This window comes from Guillardia theta (assembly GCF_000315625.1).
Source record: "Guillardia theta CCMP2712 unplaced genomic scaffold GUITHscaffold_3, whole genome shotgun sequence".
Lineage (NCBI taxonomy): Eukaryota > Cryptophyceae > Pyrenomonadales > Geminigeraceae > Guillardia > Guillardia theta.
This window is the reverse complement of record NW_005434671.1, coordinates 372,902-394,577: the sequence shown is the minus strand read 5'-3', so window position 1 is coordinate 394,577 and position 21,676 is coordinate 372,902. Positions and strand designations below refer to the sequence as shown.

The following is a 21,676-nucleotide window of genomic DNA, read 5'->3' as shown; positions in this document are numbered from 1 at the left end:
CCCCCCCCCCCCACCCTACTCATTCCCTTCCCTTTTTCCTACTCCATCCCCGCCCTTTCTCCTTCTTCTGGTCGCTCAATCACCTGAGGGATCACCCTTATCGTTCCCGACTTGTTCGTCTTGCCCTTAGCCTTTCCTGCGTCCTCCGCCACGTCCTTCCTCGCGCACTCAAACTGCTCGATCCTACCCGGCTCTCCACGTTCCACGAGGCTGAAGGTCACAAACAGCCTCCCTCGGATCCTGCGGGCGACCGTCACTCCTGCTCGGATGACATGGCGGGCTAAGACCGAGGTAGCGGCATGTGGCGATAGCCGTACATTCCGAAGGGGCTATCCTCAGCAGAGGACCCCTCCGCCTCCTGCTCCATGCTGTGTGACGACATCAAATGTAAGGTCGACTTCCCGCTTCTTCCACTTCTTCACCTGCGGTCCATGCTCGGAGCCCCGTCCTCGAACCATGGGAGGTGGCTACCGGGCTTGTAGGGTTCGGAGGACCACTCGTTGCTGAGGAGGACGAAGTAGACCTCCCAGTTCTTCATGCCCAGCATCGCAGCTCTCTCCAATCCAGAGAAGATTGAGCTCACGGGGATCCTGACGCGTCCTAGGTACTCTGTGAAGAAAGTCTGCTTGGAGAGCACCTGGCAGCAGGGAAGTTTGACTGGCTTCATCGGGATCAGAGCACTGACAAACCTGTATCTCCAACGTCGCTGACGGATTGATCTGGAAGTAGAACTCTTCGCCCCACAACTGTTAGCAGGTGTCAAGCACCAGCAGCTCACACCCTGCCCTCCATCGCAGAGGTTCTCACAGGAGCACTTTCAGACCATATCTCGCTTGTCGACGCCTCCGTTTTGCCCATGGCAAGGATGCACTGCGGGTTGCACTGGTTCCATACTTTTGTGGATGTCAGCTCCTTGGCACCGATGATCTCAACCTTGAGGAGAGACTTGTCTGAGCGCTGCCTTGCATGAATCGTCTTCATTCCAGCGCTCAGCAGGCGGCCATCGTCATGGTACAGCCTCAGCTCCTTCCTGTTCCAATCGCACGCTAGCCATGCAAGCTTCGAGCGAACTGAAATGATGTTGGAGGCCCTCCTCACGCTCATGATCTTCATCAATCTCGACATGTTTTCGCAAACCAGAGAGTCACCTGCTCGTCCTCGCCGCCCTCCAAGTGTGCATCATCTCAATAACAGCAATGCCAGCATGCATATATTCACTTGAACCGCTTTGCAATCAGCTTCGCCTCCTCCTCCCTTCTCCTCCTCTCCTTGCTCAATCCTTCGCAATACACCGGGTGGACCTGGTTCCAAGTATTGCTAATACATCTCAGGTATTGCTATTACATCTTTGAAGTTTCCGGCGCCCGGCCGGGGCCGCCGGGACTGGAGTCAGCACCGGCGGTGACTGCGCGCACAAGGCCGGGGCCCGGGGGAAGTTAAGTCAAAGATCAGTACGAGGACAATCAGGAGAGTCGAGGAGGCTTGACCCTGACACTGAGTCGCGCGGCACTGGCTAATCGGCGAGCCTGACTCTGATTAACTCATCGCCAGACTGAGAGGCCGGGCGAGGCTTCAAGTTCACTGAATCAACTTGCAAGCGACCGGACACTGCCTGAGTTAATCGGACTCGGTTGAATCGGAGCCGCCGGATCCGAGGTCAATCACTGATGATTTGACATCATGGCATTGATGACGGAAATCACTCCGACCGAGCCGCCGGACTCTGACTCGCGGTGGCGGGCCGGCCCGGGCTGGAGTCCCGGCCGGCAGGCCGCCCCCCCGGGCCGTCCGGAAGCGCCCGGCGCGCCGGGCCGGGCCGCGCCGTCACCAGTGTCAGTGTCGAGGCACTTTTAGAGTTTTAATTTCATTACGATCCCCCAACCACCCCATCAAAGCACCCCCGTGAGTAATTCCACCCCTGTCATGTAGGTCAGCGGACACCACCCTACCACCTTAGTCACCCCCAGATGCACCCCTCTGGGTTTTCTAACCCCCTTTTTTGTCATCACCCCTTCTTTATACCAGCATCCTCCCCCTTCCTCCCAGCTTTGGTACCAAAAGAATTACCCGCCACCCTTCCATTTCCACCCAACCCTAACCAAACCCATTGCTCTTTCCCTGCAGGTACCCTACCATTTATAACATCAAATGACATAATTGCATGGGGTAATTGTCTCGCAGAGATTGGGTAGGGTAGTCCGCTGACAGACTTAAGTCGAAATGTGGGTGGGGGTCCAGGGATCCTCAATGGACCTATCAGAGTGGGGTTCTTTCATGGTAATAAGCAGGGGTATCTCAAAAAGCAAAAGGAGGCCGGTAAAAAGGGTGGGTACTTCCAGATCTTTGGAGGGTGTAGTGTGGCCGAAGGTGGGTTGTTCCATTCCAACGTTATGGTAGTGCAGGAGGTAGGGTGCTGGATTTCGAGTGGGTAGGTGGCAGTAATTGTTTCTTTGAGGAAGTAAAGCACTAGGGTAGTGCACTATTAAGTGTACGGGTACTTATAAACCATTGGGGGTAGGGGTTCATGATCTTGTCCATTGAACGGGTAGGCGGCACAAAAGGGGGGGAGGGGTGGGGATATAAGGGGTGGAGGATCTAAGACGCGGAGAGTGAGCGATGCTAGAGACGGCGCAATGAAACGTGGAAGGTCGCCATAGGAGACGATGAGAGGCAAGACAGGCGGATGATAGCAACAGGCCTATCACAAGACTGCACACGTCGATGATATTACATAATCGCAGACAAGAAGAAGAGGGTCTTGAGAGCTTACATTGAAGATGCGTATTTGCTAGGGAAGGGATGTCAGCTAGTAAGGACGGTTGGATTGGACTTGCTAACCCTGAGACGGGGACGCTGCTATTGAAAACACTGTCCAGACTAGCCTAGAGAATCTCTCCTAACTTGTTTTTGGAAATGGCCGAGTTGTACAAGGAAGGAAATGGCCTTGGCTGGCTTTTCTGGCCCGGTTGGTGCTCAAATAGCTTGAGTTATAGTTGTTCTTTATATCAAGGAATATCTTAGCATTCAAAGTCATCTGGTTCAATTTTCGGGTGATTCTGGTTTTGTATCAATTTAGAAGAGTCTTGCAGTCAAGCATTCTCTGTTTTCTTTTTGCCAACCGAAAAGCAGACGCTACATATCCAAACTTCGACCCACCAATGGCTGTGAACAGATTCTCCAGGACTTTTGTAGTTGGATAGAGGATGCATTAGACTTCATATATCGAGAGTCTCCTGCTCTGCTGACTTCTTGAATCATTCATTGTTGAAAATCCTTGATGTTGACGATGTGGTTCAGGTCAAAATGAGGAAAGCTTTGTTTGCAGTAGCGTGCATCGGATCGGCTTATGCCTTCAGCCCCGCCCCTCTTGCTGGCATCGCCAGGGTTAACAAGGCGCCAGTTTGCCACAGGCCGCTCTCTCTCCGCATGCAGAACAACGACGATGTCGAGTACAAGCCCCTCATTCCTACCCCCGACAAACCTCTTCCTCCTGATTACAAGAACGAGCCAACCCTGTTTGAGCGTCAGGGCTTCGTCGAATCTGCCAACACTCCTACCCCTAAGGTTTACAATGCCGCCATGGCAGGAGGTGAAGGCTTTGGAGGGCTGACCAGGAGAGAAGCCTATGCCTTCGGAGGAGCCATCTCTGTCGGTCTCCTCGGCGTGCTCTTTGCAGTGACTAGAAATCCCGGATACGATAAGAATGACGCGTCTCGTGATGCTGGCAAGGTTGAGGTCAACGCCCAGGCCATCTCCACCCCTGAGATCCAGGCGAACCTCAAGGACCTTCGCAGCAACCGTGACAAGCTCTTTGAGCTCTCTAAGCAGTTCAAGAGCGACAAGAATGCTCAGCTCAGTGAGCAAGTCAAGGCGTTCAACATCGTCAAGCTCCGTGACGATCTCAACAAGCTTGGCCTCGCCGCCTTCGACGAGGACACACAGATCAAGACTGACCGTCTTTCCCGCAACATCATCCAGGTCAGTACAGGGAAACTTTGTGATTTGCCTCAACTTATCCTCACTTGCAGGACTTGGTTGAGCTTGAGACTGCTCTCCGATTGAAGGAAGGAGTCGAGCGAAGCCCCAAGCGTGTCGCAGCATCCGACAAATGGTTCAAGCAGTCTCTCGCTGACTTTGAGAAGTTCTTGGCTTACTTTCCCTGAACGATCCGCATTCTTTCACATCCTTTAACAAGTTCCTATCATTTCCAGTAAATAAACATTGAACTGCAAAAGCATTGATTCGAACATCTTCATCCTGGCACAGTACACCACATCTAAAATTTAGTACATTCCTATCTCACGCTTCTGAACAGCTTGCATGGCTTCTTGGTGTTCCTCCATGGCTACCTTCATGATAAGCTCTTTGTAATCTTTGTCTGATTCACTTCCATACAGCAATCCTCTGCGAACATTATGTAAAGATAGCAATCAAATTGAAAAAGAAGGAAAGGAACAACAAAGCAAATAAACCCAGAAGGGAAAAAGGAAGTTCACAATCCAAGACTAACCGTTCGAATGCCCTCATTTCCCTGGATTCTGAGATGTCATCAATACTTCTGATGCTCCACATTGAAGCTAGCGTGCTCGAGATGTATTCTCGTAACTTGTTGCGATCCTTGGTCTCCGTCCTTGAACCGTCCGTAAGAGGAGCACAGACATAGATAGTGTTTGAACTCACCTTGACACCTTCCCAGAGCTGTCATACTCCTTGATCCTTGCTTTCGCCATCTTTTCCAGATCCTTCAACTCCTCCTCAGTCCTTGAACTGATGGAAAAGACAAGGGTCAAGACAAGGCTAGTAAGATTTGTCTGTGTCAACCGTTCCCTGCGGGTACGAGCTGCCTCCAACTCGGAGTTGATCTTGTTCTGCAGATTTCTCACCCGATCTTCATCAGGAAGCTCCCACAGGTCCAACTGACCACGCCGAGACTCTTGCAAGGATATCAGGACAGAGGCATTCCCCAGATTCAGTACCGGGCACCACTTCCGGTTCGATCATGACACTTTCAAGAGAGATGAAGTCAGTCCTGAAGCCAATCTTTGTCAGTATCAGGCCACAGATCCTGGATATCCACCTCTTCTGGTTGAGATTCGAAACGTGCTTCATGAACAACTGTATCCTTCTCGCCGCCATGTGCTTTCTCTGCAGAGTTCCAGAGCGCTTTTCCGTCTGCCTCCGCACAGTCCTCCATGCACCTTGGATGGTTTCGGCTGCTGCTCGTATGCCATCCACTCCATATCTTGCCACAGAGGCATACTCCTTGACCTCTGCTGGTGAGAGGCTTTGGACGTGGTTCAGCTCCTGCTCAATCCTCTCGATCCTCTGGCGCCTCCTCCGCAGGGAGTCCCTGATCTTCTCCTCTTGCCTTCTCCACTCGTCTTCGTCTTCCAGAGCCTCATAGGATGAATCCATCGAGCTGTCAGAGAGATGGTCAGTACAATCAGCAACGCTTCCCGAAAGTGAAAAACGTCCGAATCCATCAAACATCGCAACGTTGCCTTGCTCCCTGCTTGACGATGTACATACCCTGTGTGATTTCTACTGATTGTCCCCCATCTAACGCCTCAAGTTTTCTGTTTCTGCCACTGATTGCAAGCAATGATATGCACCAAGTAGTGAACGTTCTCCTCCCCCCACAGCCTCCTCGCTCGCACCCTCTCCTCCCCTCTTACTCTACCTGTTGCCTTCCGCCATATTTTCAAAGTTCGCGCCTTGAATTTATGTACAGGCTCGCCTCAGATCATTTTGAACCCGCCTCGGAAGCGTGTGCGACATGTACAAGAAGTTAAAAGTAGTCCTGGTATGGAAGTTTTTGCTACTGTCATTTGTTTAATTAATAATTTTGCATACAGATTATGCTATTGATTCTATAAAATGATTGAGGAAATATATTGACTATATTCTATCTGATACACATTGCTTTATAACTTTACTCATGTTCTGTAAAAACTTGTGTCCCTGGAGCAGGAAAGGACATCGCCGACTTTCACCCCACCCCACTGATAACTACCCCTACCCGCTTAGGATACAATATTCAGTCATTGCACCCAATCAATTCCTGGGAGATATACCGGTCAAGCAGTTGTACACCCCTGCTCTCTGAGTACCCCAAGCTTGCCTCTGCGGGCTTCAAATCTCGTTTCCCGAGATCAAGATCTCCTTTTGCTAAGATCACAACGATTCACATAAATTACGCGATTCGAAACAGCCAGTCAAACATGACCCCTACCTCCTCGTTTCAGTCTTGAGTACCCCTCTTGTTCATCTACCATCCGATGTTGATGACCCCTACCCCGGAAATAGAGATGAACGGAACCATATGGTTAGGGTGGGGTGGGATAGAACGGCGTAGTAGTAAATATTTGCGACCACATGCGCGACTAGACGTGCGGAGGATCACGAGGATTCGAGAGGTAGCAGGAGGAGGGGATGGAGAAGGAGGAGCAGAGTGTGCATGTGTGGACACCTTAGGGACTACAGATGGAGTAGAACGTCATCAATTCAGTGGTGAGATCGTCTTGTAGAGGAGATGTGCAAATGTCGTCGTAGGATCTTTCATGACGCAGGATCATTGAGCGCAGAGTCGATCGAGAGCATTAATGCCCAAGAAGAAGAACTATTTGGCGAGAGAAATGTGCATGCATTATTTAAATCAGGGACTTGCATGTTTTATCGTAATGAGCACCCGGCAGTATTTTGTAGCCATTGATACTTCAAATATACATCGGTTGTCCGAACCAGGATTCGTCACCACAAGACCTAGAAAGCTCCTATAGTTGAAACGAAGTCATCATTAATGTAGACAGTGTAAGAATGCATTAGGAATTTGTAAGATCTGTTTATGATAGTCCAAGGGTACGAATTGCTGCTCTTTGATATCCGCGCTTCATCCAGTTTCTTCAATGTAGGATACCACAGCCTACTTGCTGTATTTTCCATATTAGACAAGCTCTCTCCCTGCTTTCAATTTTCAACAACAAGAGACTTATGTTATACGAGAAGATCCTTGTGTATTCACATTGTAAAAGGTGGTCAAAGACTGAATTCGACTCCCAGGGTCTCCATGTATAAATGAATCCAAATAGGAACAGAGGAGCCAGTGAAATGTGAGAGAAGACGCAGCGTGATAACGGATTGAATGCGAAAGATTATTGATTTGAATCCAAGTGAGACTCGATAAGGCGCCCTTGTTCGATTTTTCGACCGGATTTCTCAGCCATGGCTACAACAAAGCTGAACGCAGCCTTGCTCTTCTACTTTTGCACAGAGATCGCCAGCCAAGACATGAGCATGAGTGATTCTCCGTCAAAGTCTTACGATAGCGAAGAGAATCTTGGTAAGTTTGTCGTCTACAACGATGATGTGCAGGAAAATTGTAATCGGCCTTTCCATCGCCGCAGGTCACATCCGAGCAAGAGCGCGCAAGCTCTACCGCATCGCCAACGTGGAGTTCCTCAAGCTCCAGGTGACAGCTGGAGAGGTGGGAGGTCTTTGTGCTCACGTTTGTCTTTAGAAGAGAGTCTTCGAGTCGATGGAAGTCACCGACTCCAAAGAAATGAGGAATCGACGGCTCTCGGAAGAAATAGCTCGGAAGCACCCGTTGGATCTATCGACTGCCAACAACATGCAGGAGGACGGGATTTCCTCTCAACTGACCAGGAATGATACACCTCCGCAATACGAGGAGGAGGGCGAGATGACTCTCGGAATGATTTGGCCGCCACACGGACCCACTGAGGAGGCAGTATGAAAGCAAACTCACACCGTACCGGCCGCTTTCCATTCAGCCAGGACATTTGAATCAGGTCACGTGTAAATCTTTGTGCAGTCTTATTAAGAAATGTTCTGAGATTTCAGAACCTTATTGCGTCACCTATTGAAGTCGAAGGGAGCTAACTGAGTCTGACAGCTCCGGCAAACATCACTTCATGTTCTCACGCAGCACCGCGACAACCTGTTGGCAGATAGGGACAAGTCAGCTGGAGCAAATTGACAGGGTTAGACCCACGGATTTGAAGGCAAACCATTCAGGGATGTCCTTGCCTGATCTCAACCTGTTGGGATGCTCAGCTTGACGTTGGATTCTCAAGTTGGAATCACATTTTGCGGAACTCAGTACCCGAAAGTTTCAGCGGCTTCAGATCGAGTTTCTTCGCCTCATCGACAGTGATGTAGCCCTGAAGGTCATGCATTGTCATGCAACATCAACTAATAAACCATTGTAACAACCGACCTTCTCAGCAGTGTACAAAATGTCCAGGGAAGGAACAATCTTGAATGCATCGAGTCATGTCAAGAATGCTGAAGAATGCTGTCACTGTCTAGTTTCCATACCTGCATCTCTAGCTCAGCAGCATGCTTCTTGGCCATGTCCTGCCATGCTCGTCAGCACCTCGGAGGTACAGAGATCGCTGTAGTATGCCTGGGCATCATATACCCCATAGAAATCTGTAGAGGACAAGCTGCTCTTGCATCCTGCCATGTCTGAACCACCGAGTCATCACAGGGCCCGGGAGCAGAATCGCAAGTCACCTCTCCCCACGATAAAGTGAGTGCACCCGTAGTTCTTTCTCAGAATCCTGCGCCCGTTCAGCTCTCCTGCAAGCCGCAAGCATCAAGCTCTTCACATGTGTTGGATTGCTTCACGGGGGCCGGCCATGTGCATGGAGTATGGAAGGTATGCCCAGTGCTGACTGACTGTAAGCGCCAGTTGCAACCCATGGAGGCAACACTGACCACTCTGGTGTCGCTGATCTCCTTCTTTAGAACCTCGTACGTCTTGTACCTGAAGGAAATTTTCATTAGCTCCACGATCAACAAGGATGCACGCAGAGCCGGACCTCGTAATCCCATCGATGTCATCCTCCTGCGTCGGGCCGCAGGTAGGGTGAACGAGGACCACAGAGCCCGGGCGCTGCGGAAATTAAATGAGCGGCAAGAGCGTCGATTGGGATGCCGGTCTATCCTACCACGTTGGGAGCATCCAAGGATCTCATGAACAGCTCATAGTGAGCTCTGTGCAAGGTACAGATGAGAGTTCGTCCTCTCCGCTGCAGCAGCTCCAGTGACAGTCCAGCCTCTCACCTGTGAATGGGGTTGCGACACTGGAAGGCTACGACGTCCTGTCAAAATGATTCGGCATGTGCATACTTCTCCTCCTTGACCAACCTTGTCCACCGGCAACTTCGCCCTTAGCTGTTGAGGAGTGACAACAGGATAATAACGCTTGGGGTACTCCAAGCCTGACCGTGCATCATGGCAACTTCGGCTGAGGATGAAACGAAACAGCCACGCTTGAAATACCGTGAATCTTTCCTCCGATGTATCGATGACTTCTCTCCCAAGCAATCAACCTTACACCTAAGGTGATTTGCATAAGAGGCTCATGTACGAACAGACTGCTGAAGCAGCAGTGTCATGGCAACCTGGGTGTTCAAGCGTCGTGAAGCCATAGGACCTGATCGGCAACATCGTCAAGAGCAAGGTTGGCATTGATTCATCATCATACTCACTCCTTGCACTCGAAGACTTTGTTCGGCACCCATGACGAGTCCACCTCCATCACAGCCACAGTGGTTCCGTGGAATGTAAGAGGGACCACAGCCCCCTGTTGAATATGGGTCATATCATGGAACATCTTTCCTTCGGCATGTAGATCGTGATGGATCTACCTTTTGCAAGTCCTCTCTCGCTGTATCAAGTACCACCGGCAGACCAAACAGCAGGTTCGATCCAGGAAGTCTCATGTTCGTTAGGACGTGCTGCCTGCAGGATTCATTCAGTCCCCACCACAAAGCAAACAATCGCAAAGGTGAGTTTACCATGTAGCCTCATCCATAAACCCCTCCAATGGCGAAAACGCCCCAGAGCATATCAACTCTACGTCGCACACTTGGCGCTCTGTGAGTTCCATGGGAGGCACGTTTGCCTTGCCGAGGATCGCTGATTTTTCCGACTCGTTCTGTAGCATCCTGTTCACAAGAGTACCGCCATGGGGTTTGCCTCCTCCACCAGACATGGATCTTGCACCGATACGCATGCTCAAGGCATGTTGGATTGAGCGGATTGCGGACTCTTGGCCCGTCCCTCTCATCGAGCTGGGGAAGGGTCTCTGAAACATGGCAGGGGATCCACTGCATGCCGAGCTTCTGAAGCTTCTTCGCATGTTCAATCCCTTCCCGCTCTGAGCAGCATGAGCAGTTTCTGACGAGAACAACGCAGAGACTGCCAACATCCTCTCCCCCCCACGCGTCCCCGCCACATTCTTCACTGCTCTCGTCAGCATGGTGCGCCTGTCCACCCCCTACCCCCCAATCAAGGTGATCATACATATAACCATGACCCAACCACTTATTGTGAGCATAAAATGATATGGATACCAGGGGTAATGAAATACCCTACCCCTCAAATCGACTGCCACCGGCACCATACCCCACCCACATGAAGAACTTCACCCACCAGAGCGACTCCACCTGATGACCACCCCACTCTAGAACAAGTACCCGTATTTTTCCCATTTTGTACCCACCCAATCATAACGGGCCTAGGAAAGTTTAGGAACACCCACCCTGCATGTTTGATGGCACTTTTTATCAATGTTGATTTTGTTTTTACAATAGAACACTAGGGGTTGATATTGTAATTGTACCATTTCAACCTTTTAATAAAATCAAAGTACTAAATGTTTGAATTCATTGGTAATAGTTCTCAGTTACCGTAGTAAAAATGTTTTTAACTTGTAGAAGTACAAAAGAAAGTTCTCGAGTCGTCGTGAGGAAGTTCCATGGATGGATGGTAAGAAAAGTGGTAGGGGTAGTGAATGAAGTCTGAAGGGTAGGGTACTCAAAGTTTGTATTGAATATACCTTATGCAAATTTGAAATTAAATAATTAATAAAATGTGTTTGAGAACCGTTATTTCAAAAATTTCAATCTATTTGATCAAGAGGCAATCGAATAGGGTAGGGTCAGAGACAAGAGGGGGGTGGAGGTAGGGGAAAGGTAAATAAATTTGTGGGGGGCTCGACCCACTGTCAAAGCGGGAAACATGGCAGACGTTGAGACATTCGCGTTCCAGGCTGAAATCAACCAGCTCCTTTCTCTTATCATCAACACCTTCTACTCCAACAAGGAGATCTTTCTTCGTGAGCTCATCTCCAACGCTAGTGATGCCCTTGACAAGATCAGATATCAGTCCCTCACCGACAAAGCTGTCTTGGACAGCCAGCCGGAGATGTACATCCACCTTATCCCCGACAAGACCAACAACACCCTCACCATCATCGACTCTGGTATCGGCATGACCAAGGCCGACATGGTGAACAACCTCGGAACCATCGCCCAGTCCGGCACCAAGGCCTTCATGGAGGCTGTTCAGGCTGGTGCTGATGTGAGCATGATCGGACAGTTCGGTGTTGGTTTCTACTCTGCCTACCTCGTTGCGGACAAGGTGGTTGTCACCTCCAAGAACAATGACGACGAGCAGTACATCTGGGAGTCTGCTGCTGGCGGATCCTTCACTGTGCGCCCCGACACCAGCGGAGAGAACCTGGGACGTGGAACCAAGATCCAGCTCTTCCTCAAGGAGGATCAGCTCGAGTTCCTCGAGGAGCGCCGCATCAAGGATCTCGTGAAGAAGCACAGCGAGTTCATCAACTATCCCATCAGCTTGTGGATCGAGAAGACCACCGAGAAGGAGGTCGAGGACGACGAGGAGGAGGAGAAGAAGGAGGAGGACAAGCCCGAGGGTGACGAGCCCAAGATCGAGGAGGTCGACGAGGATGCCGAGAAGAAGGACAAGAAGAAGAAGAAGGTCAAGGAGGTCTCCCACGAATGGGAACTTGTCAACAAGCAGAAGCCCATCTGGACTCGCAATCCTGAGGACATTCCCAAGGAGGATTATGCCGCCTTTTACAAGGCCCTCACCAACGATTGGGAGGATCATTTGGCAGTCAAGCACTTCAACGTTGAGGGACAGCTTGAGTTCAAGTCCATCCTCTTCGTTCCCCGCCGTGCTCCCTTCGACATGTTCGAGAAGAAGAAGAAGCAGAACAACATTAAGCTGTACGTTCGCCGTGTGTTCATCTCCGACAACTGCGACGAGCTTTGCCCTGAGTGGTTGAGCTTCGTCAAGGGTGTCGTCGACTCCGAGGATCTCCCTCTTAACATCTCTCGTGAGATGCTCCAGCAGAACAAGATCTTGAAGGTGATCAAGAAGAACCTCGTCAAAAAGGCCATCGAGATGTTTCAGGAGATTGCTGAGAACGCTGAGGACTACAAGAAGTTCTACGAGCAGTTTGGCAAGAATCTCAAGCTCGGTATCCATGAGGACAGCACCAATCGTGCCAAGCTTGCGGACCTCCTTCGCTTCACTACCACCAAGTCTGGTGATGAGATGATCAGCCTGAAGGACTATGTCAGCAACATGAAGGAGGAGCAGCAGAACATCTACTTCATCACTGGAGAGAGCAAGAAGGCTGTTGAGAACGCTCCCTTCCTTGAGCGCCTCAAGAAGAAGGGCTTCGAGGTTCTCTTCATGACTGATCCTATCGACGAGTACATGGTTCAGCAGATGAAGGACTATGACGGCAAGAAGCTCGTTTGCGTCACCAAGGAGGGACTCAAGCTTGAGGAGTCCGAGGACGAGAAGAAGGCCAGAGAGGAGCTCAAGGCCAAGACCGAGGGGCTCTGCAAGCTCATCAAGGAGACCTTGGATGACAAGGTCGAGAAGGTCGTCGTGTCCGACCGCCTTGTCTCTGCTCCTTGCTGCTTGGTGACTGGCGAGTACGGGTGGTCTGCCAACATGGAGCGCATCATGAAGGCCCAGGCTCTTCGTGACAACTCCATGTCTACCTACATGACCTCCAAGAAGACCATGGAGGTCAACCCCGAGCACCCCATCATCAAGGAGCTCGTCAAGAAGTCGGATGTTGACCGCGGCGACAAGACCGTCAAGGATCTCATCTGGCTCTTGTTTGACACTGCTCTCTTGGTCTCTGGCTTCACCTTGGAGGAGCCCAACACCTTCGCTGGTCGCCTCCACCGCATGATCAAGCTTGGTCTCAGCATCGACGAGGATGAAGAGGAGGAGCCTGTCCCCGAGCTTGAGGAGACCAATGATTCCGGTGAGGGATCCAAGATGGAGGAGGTGGACTAAACTCATGGATGCTTCTACTCGTCTGTCTCTTGTAACTTTTGCATTGTTCCTCAGTTGTATTTTGTGAATAAAGGGACAAGTTTTGTACTACATAAGACGAATGTTGGATTCTGCTTCACTTCGGAGATCACAGAAAAGCTGATTTTGGGTGTAACACTTACGCATAGAAACAGATAAGGAGAAAAAGGATCTTCAAAACAGAATTACACCATCGGGGGAGGTACTGAAATGAAAGGTTGTCCCACCTTGTCGTCTTTGCTCACAGGGAGTAACGCCAAACAATTCGAGTATAAAACCTAGGTTTGTGATCGAAATTCACTTGGCTGTTTGGATGATCAACTCCAAAAATCTATTCTCGTACACTCGCTACCTGATTGCTTCCTCCTGCCGCAGTGAAACAAAATACAGGCTAGCCCTCATTGTTGCTTGCTAGGATATCCTAGCCCTCATCACGACTTCATGGCTCGAACAAGACTTGCACGTATCTGCCAGATGATCATCCCGAGCGCTCTCAATGTTGGCGGTGAGCCTCGTCGTTGACCAAGGAGGAATGCTCGCTGTGGCATGGCGAGAGTGTAGGATCAAGAGCAGGAGGGACAGACTGGAAGGAGCATGAAACGGTCAACTTGTTGAAGAGCAGAATTCGATCAGGCCAGCCACGCGCGCCACCCCGATACCCCACCCCTCCTTAAATCATCAAGTTGAACATCAAAGGTGGGGTACACCACTCCCCACAGCTTTCAAATCCTTGATGGGCGCGGCTGACATGCATGCGGGTAGGCAGGGGGCAGACGGGGCAAGAGGGAGGGAGGGAGGAGGGAGAAGGGAGGAGGGAGGAGGAGGAAGGCAAGAGAAGAGAGGAACGAGATGAAGGGAAAGAAGTAAGATTTGTCTGATGTCTTGCAAGCCCATGACTCGTGAACACTGAAGACTCGCAATATACTGACATGACGGTTTTGAGTGAACAATTGACTTGGCATGATGGATTTGAATGTACAATTAACTTGCTGCTGTCAAGATTTGTTGTTTCCACTCCTGCTCACGTTTGTTGCCACAGGCAACATCAGGAAAATGTACACCACCTCCTAGCGCGGACATCGACATCGATGTCGGAAGAGGTAGTTCCAGATGTTGAACAACCAGCAGCACAGGATGCGGACGTAGCCAGGACCGAGGGCACTGAGGCAGATCAGCAAGCAGACCCCCCATCCGTTGTGAGGAGGAGCTCGTGTTGTCCGCTGGCCAGGTAAGCCCAAGTCACATGCCACATCCCCTCCGCTCCTTACTCGCCTCCCTGCGTAGCTGGCTGCGGAACTCGAGGAGGAGGCCGGCGCCAGCAAGGAAGAAGAAGCCCTTCACCCTGACAGTCGAGACTCTCTTCGACAGCACCACTCCCCAGCGCAACTCCGTCGCCCAATGCGGCACGCCCTTCCCCACCCCATTCCACATTGACACAGAGCCTCTCTTCCCCCGACGGGAGGACCACGAGGGCTCTGATAGATCTTCTCCAGCTGAGGTCCGTGGAAGCTCCCATGCCTCGGCCGCTGGCTTGCAGCAGGACGTCCACAGCGACTCGCAAGGGACTCAGAGGCCCCGCGAAGCAGCGAAAGAGGCATCCCAGAACGGGGCCATGCCAGGCGACGCTCCTCAACGGCCCAAGTCGGAATGGATGGTTCAGCTGGTGGAGCAGGGGGATACATGGTATGACTCCATGTCGATGACGGACAGGATGGCGCAGAGGATCGTTGGAATCTCAGTGAAGGCGTTCAAGGGGATGAGGGTGACTCTGTCATCGGAAGGATCAAAAGCTTTCGATGAAAGGCTGCTCAACATATCAGGAGGAGGCGTTGGAACAATCGTGAAGGTGCTGAACAACGGAGTGAGTCTTTCTTCATGCTTTGTCCCCTCCTTGATTGACTTTTTGCTCCCAGACCATCAGCAAAGTTTGCTGGGATGTCAACCCTGCTGTTGAGCATTGCTACAGGACAGGGCGATTCGGACAATATGAGCTTTGCCAGCATGATTTGGGGGTAAGGACTGTGCTTTTCTGTTCTTGCAATGAAGCCTGCACTCACTGACTCTGCCCAAACGTGCAGGGAGGAGAACGGAACGGGCAAAATTTTACTGAGTTCATGACTTTTCACGCTGCAGATGAGCATGCTTTCCTGCGTGCTGTAGGGCCTCCGAGTCAGCCCCACCCCTTCCTGCCTCCCACTGGCTCTCCAGGTGAATCGCACGAGTCCGGCGTGAGTGGCTCAGGGCTGCCGGACCTTGCGCTGCCAGAGCCAGCGCAGCAGGCAGAGGCGAACCACCAAGACGGCGTCCTGCTCAACTTTTCGACAGTCCGAGAATGGACGAGCTTCGGCAGGCAGACTGGAGAAGTGCACATGGGGAACGGGAAGGAGGGAACGGACGACCGGATCCCCGAGGACAGATGGGATGGTGCTGACGAGAAGCAGAGGAGTCGGCTGTCCTTCCGAGACTCATTCGTGACCAGGGAGTTGAGGATGAACGGTATCCTCCCTCCCTCCAGCCTCGAGGAGCCAAACCAGGTCCTTGGGCACACGGCTCGGCTGAAGAGGATCTACGCTAGGAACGAGATGGGCTACTTCAACAGCATCACCACGAGCAGGAACGGCTGAGGGGGGAGCATTGAGAGGGAGCATGTACATTTCAATTTACAGGTACAGATCGAGACAAGATTGCATCGCCAAAATCCAACGTTGAAAGAAAATGTTGGCACGCATCGCCGGCGAACGCTCCCTCCGACCGCTGGCTCGCTGCGCCCTTGTTCGCTTAAATGTACATGGAGCAATTATGTGGTTCTGGTGCTGTTTCCTCCCTTCCCAACCTCTGCATGGGTGGCGTTGAGACTGTCCTGCAGACCCTTCTGATGAGATCGGACGGAACGAGCCCTGCTTGCTGCATTCCCGCGCCCTGGGAGAGGAAGGGAAGACTGCGGTGACGAATGATCAGGCATGACAAGGGGGGGAGGGGGGGGAGCAGAGTACCTCCAGGAATGACGTGAGAAGGAAGATACCGATCATGAGGAGAGCTGCTGCTTTGAAAGTTGTGTGATCCCAGGGGAGCATCTAGAACGCGCCCAATCATCAGAACAAGGCGATCAAGGAGCATCATTGTAAGAAGAGCATGGATGTAACGTTGTTTTCAATCGGGCTGCATTCGTCGCTAAGCAACAATCATACATGGCTAATGATTCCTCAAAGAACACACTCATAGCCAATTCTTGTATCATAATGTTCAGCTGATTTGGAGTACGAATTGTTCAATCATTCTTGTGAAGGTGAAGTTTCTATTTTCTTCTCTCTCTCTCTCTCTCTCTCTCTCTCTCTCTCTCTCTCTCTCTCTCTCTCTCTCTCTCTCTCTCTCTCTCTGTTTCTGTCTCTTTCTTTCTCTCTCTCCGTCTCCTCCGTCCTCTCTCTCTCCGTCTCCCCCCCCCCCCCCTACACACACACACATCCCCTCTCTCACACACACCCCAGCCTTGCTCGACTCTTCGAATCCCATCAACAAAAACAGCTCACAGTCCACCCATTGTGCGGACGCCACAGGAGCAGAATCAAGAAGGGACTGGCTCGTGGATAGTCTACCCCGCGTCTCAGACTCTCTCCTCCCCTCCCACACCATCTCAACCTCTCCTGCCTCCCGGTCCTTGTTTGTCCTGTCATCATTCTAAGAAACTTCGCTTCATTTACATCCTCGACTCCGGTGCCCCTCATTCAGCCCAATACCCCTACCTCATACCCCTCATACCCTTCACACAGTAACCTGTTCATCGCCCTCACTCCTAGACATTAGCCCGAGATAACCCACCCTCATGCACTACAGAATGAATATGGAAAATGCTAGGGTAGGGTAGCCAGTTGTTGCGCATGGCATGGCACGAGGGGGCAACAATGCCAAGCATTGCGATATACTATAAAGGCCGGGAACGGGGTCGACAACAATACGAAAGGATGCGATTTATCATAATAAGATTCAAAAACATATAACGCTTCGAATTGTTGCCCCTCCGTATCGCCGACCGGTCGTTATCGAGGTGCGTTAATTCGATGCACAACAATGCGAATCGTTGCATATTCTATTATTTAAAACATAGAGCGCTTCGCATTGTTGCCCCCTATCATCGAGACACACGGGAGCGCAGCGAGGTTTTGACGTGGCTCGTCTCCAAGAGCAGCAGCAGCTTGACGTCGTCGATGTCCTGCCAGGTGCATTGCAAACACAACAATACGAAACGTTGGGTTATTTGATTAATAGACATAAAACGATTCACATTGTTGCCCCTCCGTATCAACCACGAACACGACAAGAGCGGCGTTCTCCAACGACGAGCGCGGCGTTCTCCACGAACACAAACCTTCGAGCGCAACAATGTGAAGCATTGTGTTTTTTTCTTCATTTTGAACACAGAACGTTTCGCATTGTTGCCCCTCCGTATCAACAAACTTGACGTTCGTCGCTGTGCTTCTCGATGAGGTTGACGAGAACCAAGTGCTTGCGAGCGTGCTTGCGAGCGCAACAATATGAAGCGTTGCAATTTGTTTTACTTCTGAAACATAGAACGTTTCGCATTGTTGCCCCTCCGTATATCACTTGACGTCGTCGCTGTGCTTCTCGAATGAGGTTGACGATAATCGGAAGTGCTTGCGAGCGCAACAATATGAAGCGTTGCATTTTGTTTTACTTCTGAAACATAGAACGTTTCGCATTGTTGCCCCTCCGTATATCACTTGACGTCGTCGCTGTGCTTCTCGACGAGGTTGACGATGCCCGGGTCGTTCAAAGTTCTGCGCTTGCGAGCGCAACAATATGAAGCGTTGCATTGTTTCACTTCTGCATAAGTTTCCAAAACACAGAACGTTTCGCATTGTTGCCCCTCCGTATCACCTCCCGTATCAACAAATCGAGACTAACGAAGACGTACACAAAAAAAAATTTCGAATTAAATTCAACTTCACCAGCAAATTTGCCTATTCATGCAAATGTTTACCTAGCTTATCTCTTATATTCAAATTAACAGAGGAAATTGTACTGTAAAGTCTGAAATTTTGAGGATCGATCAAGGTTTTGGACCAATAAGGTTTAATGCAAGAGCAACAATATGAAACGTTGCTTTTCACGGATCCTGAAAAATTAGGGGGAAGCGGGGCAAGCAAGATGGGGTAGAGGGGGGTGAGCGAGGGAGGAAGCATAGGAGGTGCGAGGGAGCAGTAGACAGAGGAAGAGAGGGTTGGTGGGAGGGAAGAACAAGAGTGGGGGAGGATTCGGGTTGATGTAGCGCTCCTCTTAGTTGATCAGCGCTATTTCTTTGTATGTTCTGAGCTAACAAGTTCGTGGTGAGAAGGAATGTCGAGGATCAGAAGGGCGTTTTTTCCCATAATTGCCCTGCTCGTTGCTCCTTGCCAAGTCTTGAGCTTTTTACCACCATTTATTGTCAAAAGAATGCATACTTCCATGCAGGCCAGCTCAGACTGGGCAAAGCCCATGGCGGAGCAGGTTAATACACATCAAAACAATTCCAGCTCAATGACTTATCGCTTGGCAGGCGCTATCAGGACTGAGGCTACAGTATCCGCATAAGGTGTTTGAACAGGAAGCAATACTGTAGTGCTCATGGCTTCTCAGGTAGACCATCTCTGGCTGCAGCCTGGTTGGTTAGCGTGTTGCGTTCGGCACCAGCGTGACTTGTTCGGTAGACGGGCCGTTGAAGTCGCCGGAAGCTCTGCATCCTGTGTTTTGCGGCAACTACGACTGGCATAGTGCAGTCCACAGCCACTGGTGAGAGGGCTTCTTGGAGCTCTAGCGAACCATGGCGATTCAGTGCTCTAGGTGCCTTCTGCGGATTCTAAGACGGCACGGCAATGAAGTGGACGTTGGTGAGATGCTGTGCATGCAGAGCAGCTCATTGTCGAATTCTCAACCTTGCTGTTCTCCCTGCAGGAAAGGTCTCACGTACTCTCCTAAACAGCATCACCGTCGAAGGATGCAAACAGGTTTCACCCAGAAGGATTCTTCGGCCCTTATGCCTAGCAGGAATCACGATACTTTGATCGTGAGGGCTCTTCAACCTTCGAGTGAGTCCCTTCCTCTTCCCCCTCATTCTTCCCCTTCCTCTTGACCCTCTTTCTTCCCCTTCCTCTTCCCTCTCTTTCTTCCCCTTCCTCTTGACCCTCATTCTTCCCCTTCCTCTTCCCCCTCTTGCTTCCCCTTCCTCTTCCCCCTCTCTCTGCTTGCCTTCCTCTTTCCCCTGCTCCTCTCAGTTTCCCGCTCCTGCGGCTTCTCCTGCTCGTCCTCGGTCCCGACACCTTTGGTTGGATTCACTATTCAGCTGCAGACGACCTTATGGGTGGGGCTGGCTGCTGAAACTTGCTGGTTTCTTTCACTGCTGCTGAGGAACCGCCGCTCAACCATCTTGCAGGAGAATCAGCTCTGGTGCCAATCAGGGACGGGGAGGTGAGGGAGAGGTGACAGCAGAGGTGATGTTTGATCTGAGGGGAGGTGGGCAGGTTGGAGGCGTCAAGGCTGTAGAGCATGTGAAAGACTCTTGCGTGTGCTCCTTGTGCAGAAGTCTCTTTCATGTTACCTCCTCTTGTCTGTCTCCGCAGCGATCAGAGACATGCTCTTTCACACGACTCACTTGCTCCTCCTGCCTTTATCCTTCTCCCACACGTCTGCGCTGAAACTCCATCGCTGCAGGCGTTGAAGCCATTGACCGAGAAGATCAGATCGCTCCTGCTCGACTATCTCCCAAAGTTGAAGCACCCAGTCCGTGAGTATTCTGTTCAAACGTTCTGCCTTCCCCTCCCGCCCCCCTTCTTCCTCCTCCTACGCTCCGCACCGTGACAAGCACTTCATGCCTGGCGTGCTGACCAAACTATGCAGGCAGCGGAGTTCACTCACAAACGGCCTTCTCCCTGATTCTCTGCCTTGACTACGTAGTCCGTTCTTTGATAAGTTTCAAAGATTGCTTATGGCGGTTTGCAGGCAAGGGCTGTTGGAGACGATTTGTTCGAGGAAGCAATCAGAACAAGTAAAACGCCTCTGCCTTGTTTGCTGTAGAGAAGATTCCTTAAACTTCTAAAAGCTCTGCAACTCTGACACTATCTTCTCCTGGCAGCCTGCATGAGGATCTTCTCAGCCGACGAGGACTACAACCCCAATTTCGAGCCGTCAGCCGAAGACTTCCTGTATCGCCTTTGCAATCAGTCGACTTGACCCTGATGTCGGCATGTCGATATTGTTCAGTTCCCCTGGGCTGTGCGAGATGGACATGATGAGGCGCCTCCTCCCCAACGAGGAGTTTGTCGAATGGGCGAGGTGACTGTGAGTGGTTTCTGGAAATATGTTGGTAATTGATTAGTTGTTGGAAGTGCCGTGTTATGATGATCATGATGAAGATGGTGTATATATTGGAGGAGGAGGAGGAGGAGGTGGTGGTGGTGATGATGATGATGATGATGATGTCAAATATGCTGATGATTACGATAACCAATTTGGTGATGGAGATCGTGTGCATTGAAAACATGATCTCAAAGGCCCATGCAGAAAATTTCTCCCTTCTCTCATGGACTCGAGCAGCGATTGCAGCATCCTTCGACCCCCAGTTGTTGCTGATCGGTGCGACGCTTCTGAAAAGCTTCACCCACTCTGGACTCACCCTTTGACCTCTCCCTCTGAGCTCCCTGGTTCTCCTTCCATCTGCACTCGCGATCGTTTCCCCCTCCTTCACCTCCCTCTGGCTCATCAGCCTCGAACCTCTTATTCTTCATCGCTCCTCTGCTCCTCCGTCTTGAATTTTTCTGACCTCCCGCCCCTGCCTCGCTATCTCCCTCTTCTTCCACTTCCCTTCCATTCGCCTCTAACGCGAATCACAGAGAGGATGCAAGATTGTGCCACCTCGACGGCCTGTTGCTGAGCAAGGCAATCGAGACGAAGCTTCTCCTACCGTCTGAAACCCGAGCATGGCAGGCCTGGAACCTTCGAGGCATCGCCAAGTCGTGCGAGGGAGCAAAGACGGTGGAGGCGCAAGGTCGAGCTTGACGTCTTGACTCGGAGATCTGATATGCTCCTCCAGTCATCGCGCGGATGCGCGAGTCAGCAGATGAGCACGTGCAGCTGGCGGAGTGGTTGTCGCCGAGCTACGTGGGGTGAGGACAGAGCAGGCGGGTTGGACGAAATGGAGGGAAGGATGGGGAGGAGGAGGGGGAGGGGAGGGATGGGAGGAAAGCAGACAGTAGCACTTGCTCTCCTACTTGTGTTGACTGGCGAGCTTGGCAGGTCACACTGGCTCCATAGCTTCGCCCTCCTGGCATTCGATGACGTTTCGTGAATGTATATAATCTACATCCATTGCTGCTCAGTACTCAAGGAGGAAGGGAGCGAGGGAGGAAGGAAGGGAAGGAGGGACGATGGGATATGGAGAAAGTGGGGCCGGAAGGGGGGGGGAGAGGCAAGGGGCTGGGGGCAAGGGGCCGGGGGAGGAGTAGGGAGGGGC

General features: G+C 51.2%; 8 protein-coding genes across 8 annotated transcripts in view; 5 read left to right on the top strand and 3 right to left on the bottom strand.

Moving 5' to 3' along the window:
• Positions 1 to 1,125, bottom strand: part of GUITHDRAFT_132133 (hypothetical protein) — a gene marked incomplete at both ends in the record, with an annotated part of 2,934 nt that extends 1,809 nt beyond the window's left edge. The window contains 5 exons of the mRNA XM_005841312.1: positions 84 to 240; positions 318 to 368; positions 423 to 637; positions 690 to 746; positions 808 to 1,125. Of these exons, the coding sequence (XP_005841369.1) occupies positions 84 to 240; positions 318 to 368; positions 423 to 637; positions 690 to 746; positions 808 to 1,125 (798 nt within the window). The remainder of the gene's footprint in view (positions 1 to 83; positions 241 to 317; positions 369 to 422; positions 638 to 689; positions 747 to 807) is intronic.
• A 1,481-nt stretch (positions 1,126 to 2,606) lies between these two features.
• On the top strand, positions 2,607 to 4,230 carry GUITHDRAFT_149993 (hypothetical protein). The gene is made up of 2 exons (XM_005841311.1): positions 2,607 to 3,978; positions 4,029 to 4,230. Exons 1-2 carry the CDS (start codon positions 3,304 to 3,306, stop codon positions 4,161 to 4,163), a joined length of 810 nt encoding a protein of 269 aa, XP_005841368.1. The 5' UTR covers positions 2,607 to 3,303; the 3' UTR covers positions 4,164 to 4,230.
• Positions 4,231 to 4,283: 53 nt separating this feature from the next.
• Positions 4,284 to 5,697, bottom strand: GUITHDRAFT_132131 (hypothetical protein; the record flags this gene model as incomplete). The annotated part of the gene is made up of 6 exons (XM_005841310.1): positions 4,284 to 4,404; positions 4,511 to 4,630; positions 4,681 to 4,767; positions 4,822 to 4,933; positions 4,977 to 5,509; positions 5,681 to 5,697. The coding sequence occupies 6 exons, from the start codon at positions 5,695 to 5,697 to the stop codon at positions 4,284 to 4,286; spliced, it is 990 nt and encodes a 329-aa protein (XP_005841367.1).
• Positions 5,698 to 7,221: 1,524 nt separating this feature from the next.
• GUITHDRAFT_99868 (hypothetical protein) lies at positions 7,222 to 7,753 on the top strand (the record flags this gene model as incomplete). Its single annotated transcript, XM_005841309.1, has 3 exons — positions 7,222 to 7,339; positions 7,404 to 7,468; positions 7,517 to 7,753. The coding sequence occupies 3 exons, from the start codon at positions 7,222 to 7,224 to the stop codon at positions 7,751 to 7,753; spliced, it is 420 nt and encodes a 139-aa protein (XP_005841366.1).
• Positions 7,754 to 7,924: 171 nt separating this feature from the next.
• On the bottom strand, positions 7,925 to 10,021 carry GUITHDRAFT_156858 (hypothetical protein; the record flags this gene model as incomplete). The annotated part of the gene is made up of 18 exons (XM_005841308.1): positions 7,925 to 7,957; positions 8,012 to 8,057; positions 8,104 to 8,180; positions 8,237 to 8,275; positions 8,338 to 8,376; positions 8,426 to 8,487; positions 8,536 to 8,582; positions 8,631 to 8,692; positions 8,740 to 8,788; positions 8,844 to 8,917; positions 8,973 to 9,018; positions 9,088 to 9,125; positions 9,172 to 9,245; positions 9,307 to 9,363; positions 9,429 to 9,460; positions 9,516 to 9,610; positions 9,675 to 9,768; positions 9,825 to 10,021. The coding sequence occupies 18 exons, from the start codon at positions 10,019 to 10,021 to the stop codon at positions 7,925 to 7,927; spliced, it is 1,161 nt and encodes a 386-aa protein (XP_005841365.1).
• Positions 10,022 to 11,049: 1,028 nt separating this feature from the next.
• Positions 11,050 to 13,158, top strand: hsp90c (heat shock protein Hsp90, cytosolic protein; the record flags this gene model as incomplete). Its single annotated transcript, XM_005841307.1, has 1 exon — positions 11,050 to 13,158. One exon carries the CDS (start codon positions 11,050 to 11,052, stop codon positions 13,156 to 13,158), a length of 2,109 nt encoding a protein of 702 aa, XP_005841364.1.
• A 947-nt stretch (positions 13,159 to 14,105) lies between these two features.
• Positions 14,106 to 15,800, top strand: GUITHDRAFT_132127 (hypothetical protein; the record flags this gene model as incomplete). Its single annotated transcript, XM_005841306.1, has 6 exons — positions 14,106 to 14,111; positions 14,216 to 14,276; positions 14,305 to 14,404; positions 14,461 to 15,037; positions 15,090 to 15,188; positions 15,255 to 15,800. The coding sequence occupies 6 exons, from the start codon at positions 14,106 to 14,108 to the stop codon at positions 15,798 to 15,800; spliced, it is 1,389 nt and encodes a 462-aa protein (XP_005841363.1).
• A 2,824-nt stretch (positions 15,801 to 18,624) lies between these two features.
• GUITHDRAFT_99864 (hypothetical protein) lies at positions 18,625 to 21,511 on the top strand (the record flags this gene model as incomplete). Its single annotated transcript, XM_005841305.1, has 13 exons — positions 18,625 to 18,678; positions 18,728 to 18,763; positions 18,808 to 18,832; positions 18,879 to 18,960; positions 19,012 to 19,058; positions 19,123 to 19,175; positions 19,879 to 19,951; positions 20,300 to 20,369; positions 20,428 to 20,499; positions 20,761 to 20,799; positions 21,057 to 21,211; positions 21,257 to 21,329; positions 21,460 to 21,511. The coding sequence occupies 13 exons, from the start codon at positions 18,625 to 18,627 to the stop codon at positions 21,509 to 21,511; spliced, it is 831 nt and encodes a 276-aa protein (XP_005841362.1).
• Positions 21,512 to 21,676: the final 165 nt, after the last annotated feature.

What these genes read in the sequence shown, in the direction of transcription:
- GUITHDRAFT_149993 (XM_005841311.1), top strand. Translation starts at nt 3,304, where the DNA reads ATGAGGAAAGCTTTGTTTGCAGTAGCGTGCATCGGATCGGCTTATGCC. An exon ending in TTTCCCGCAACATCATCCAG is followed by an intron (nt 3,979 to 4,028) that starts GTCAGTACAGGG and finishes CCTCACTTGCAG; the next exon opens with GACTTGGTTGAGCTTGAGAC.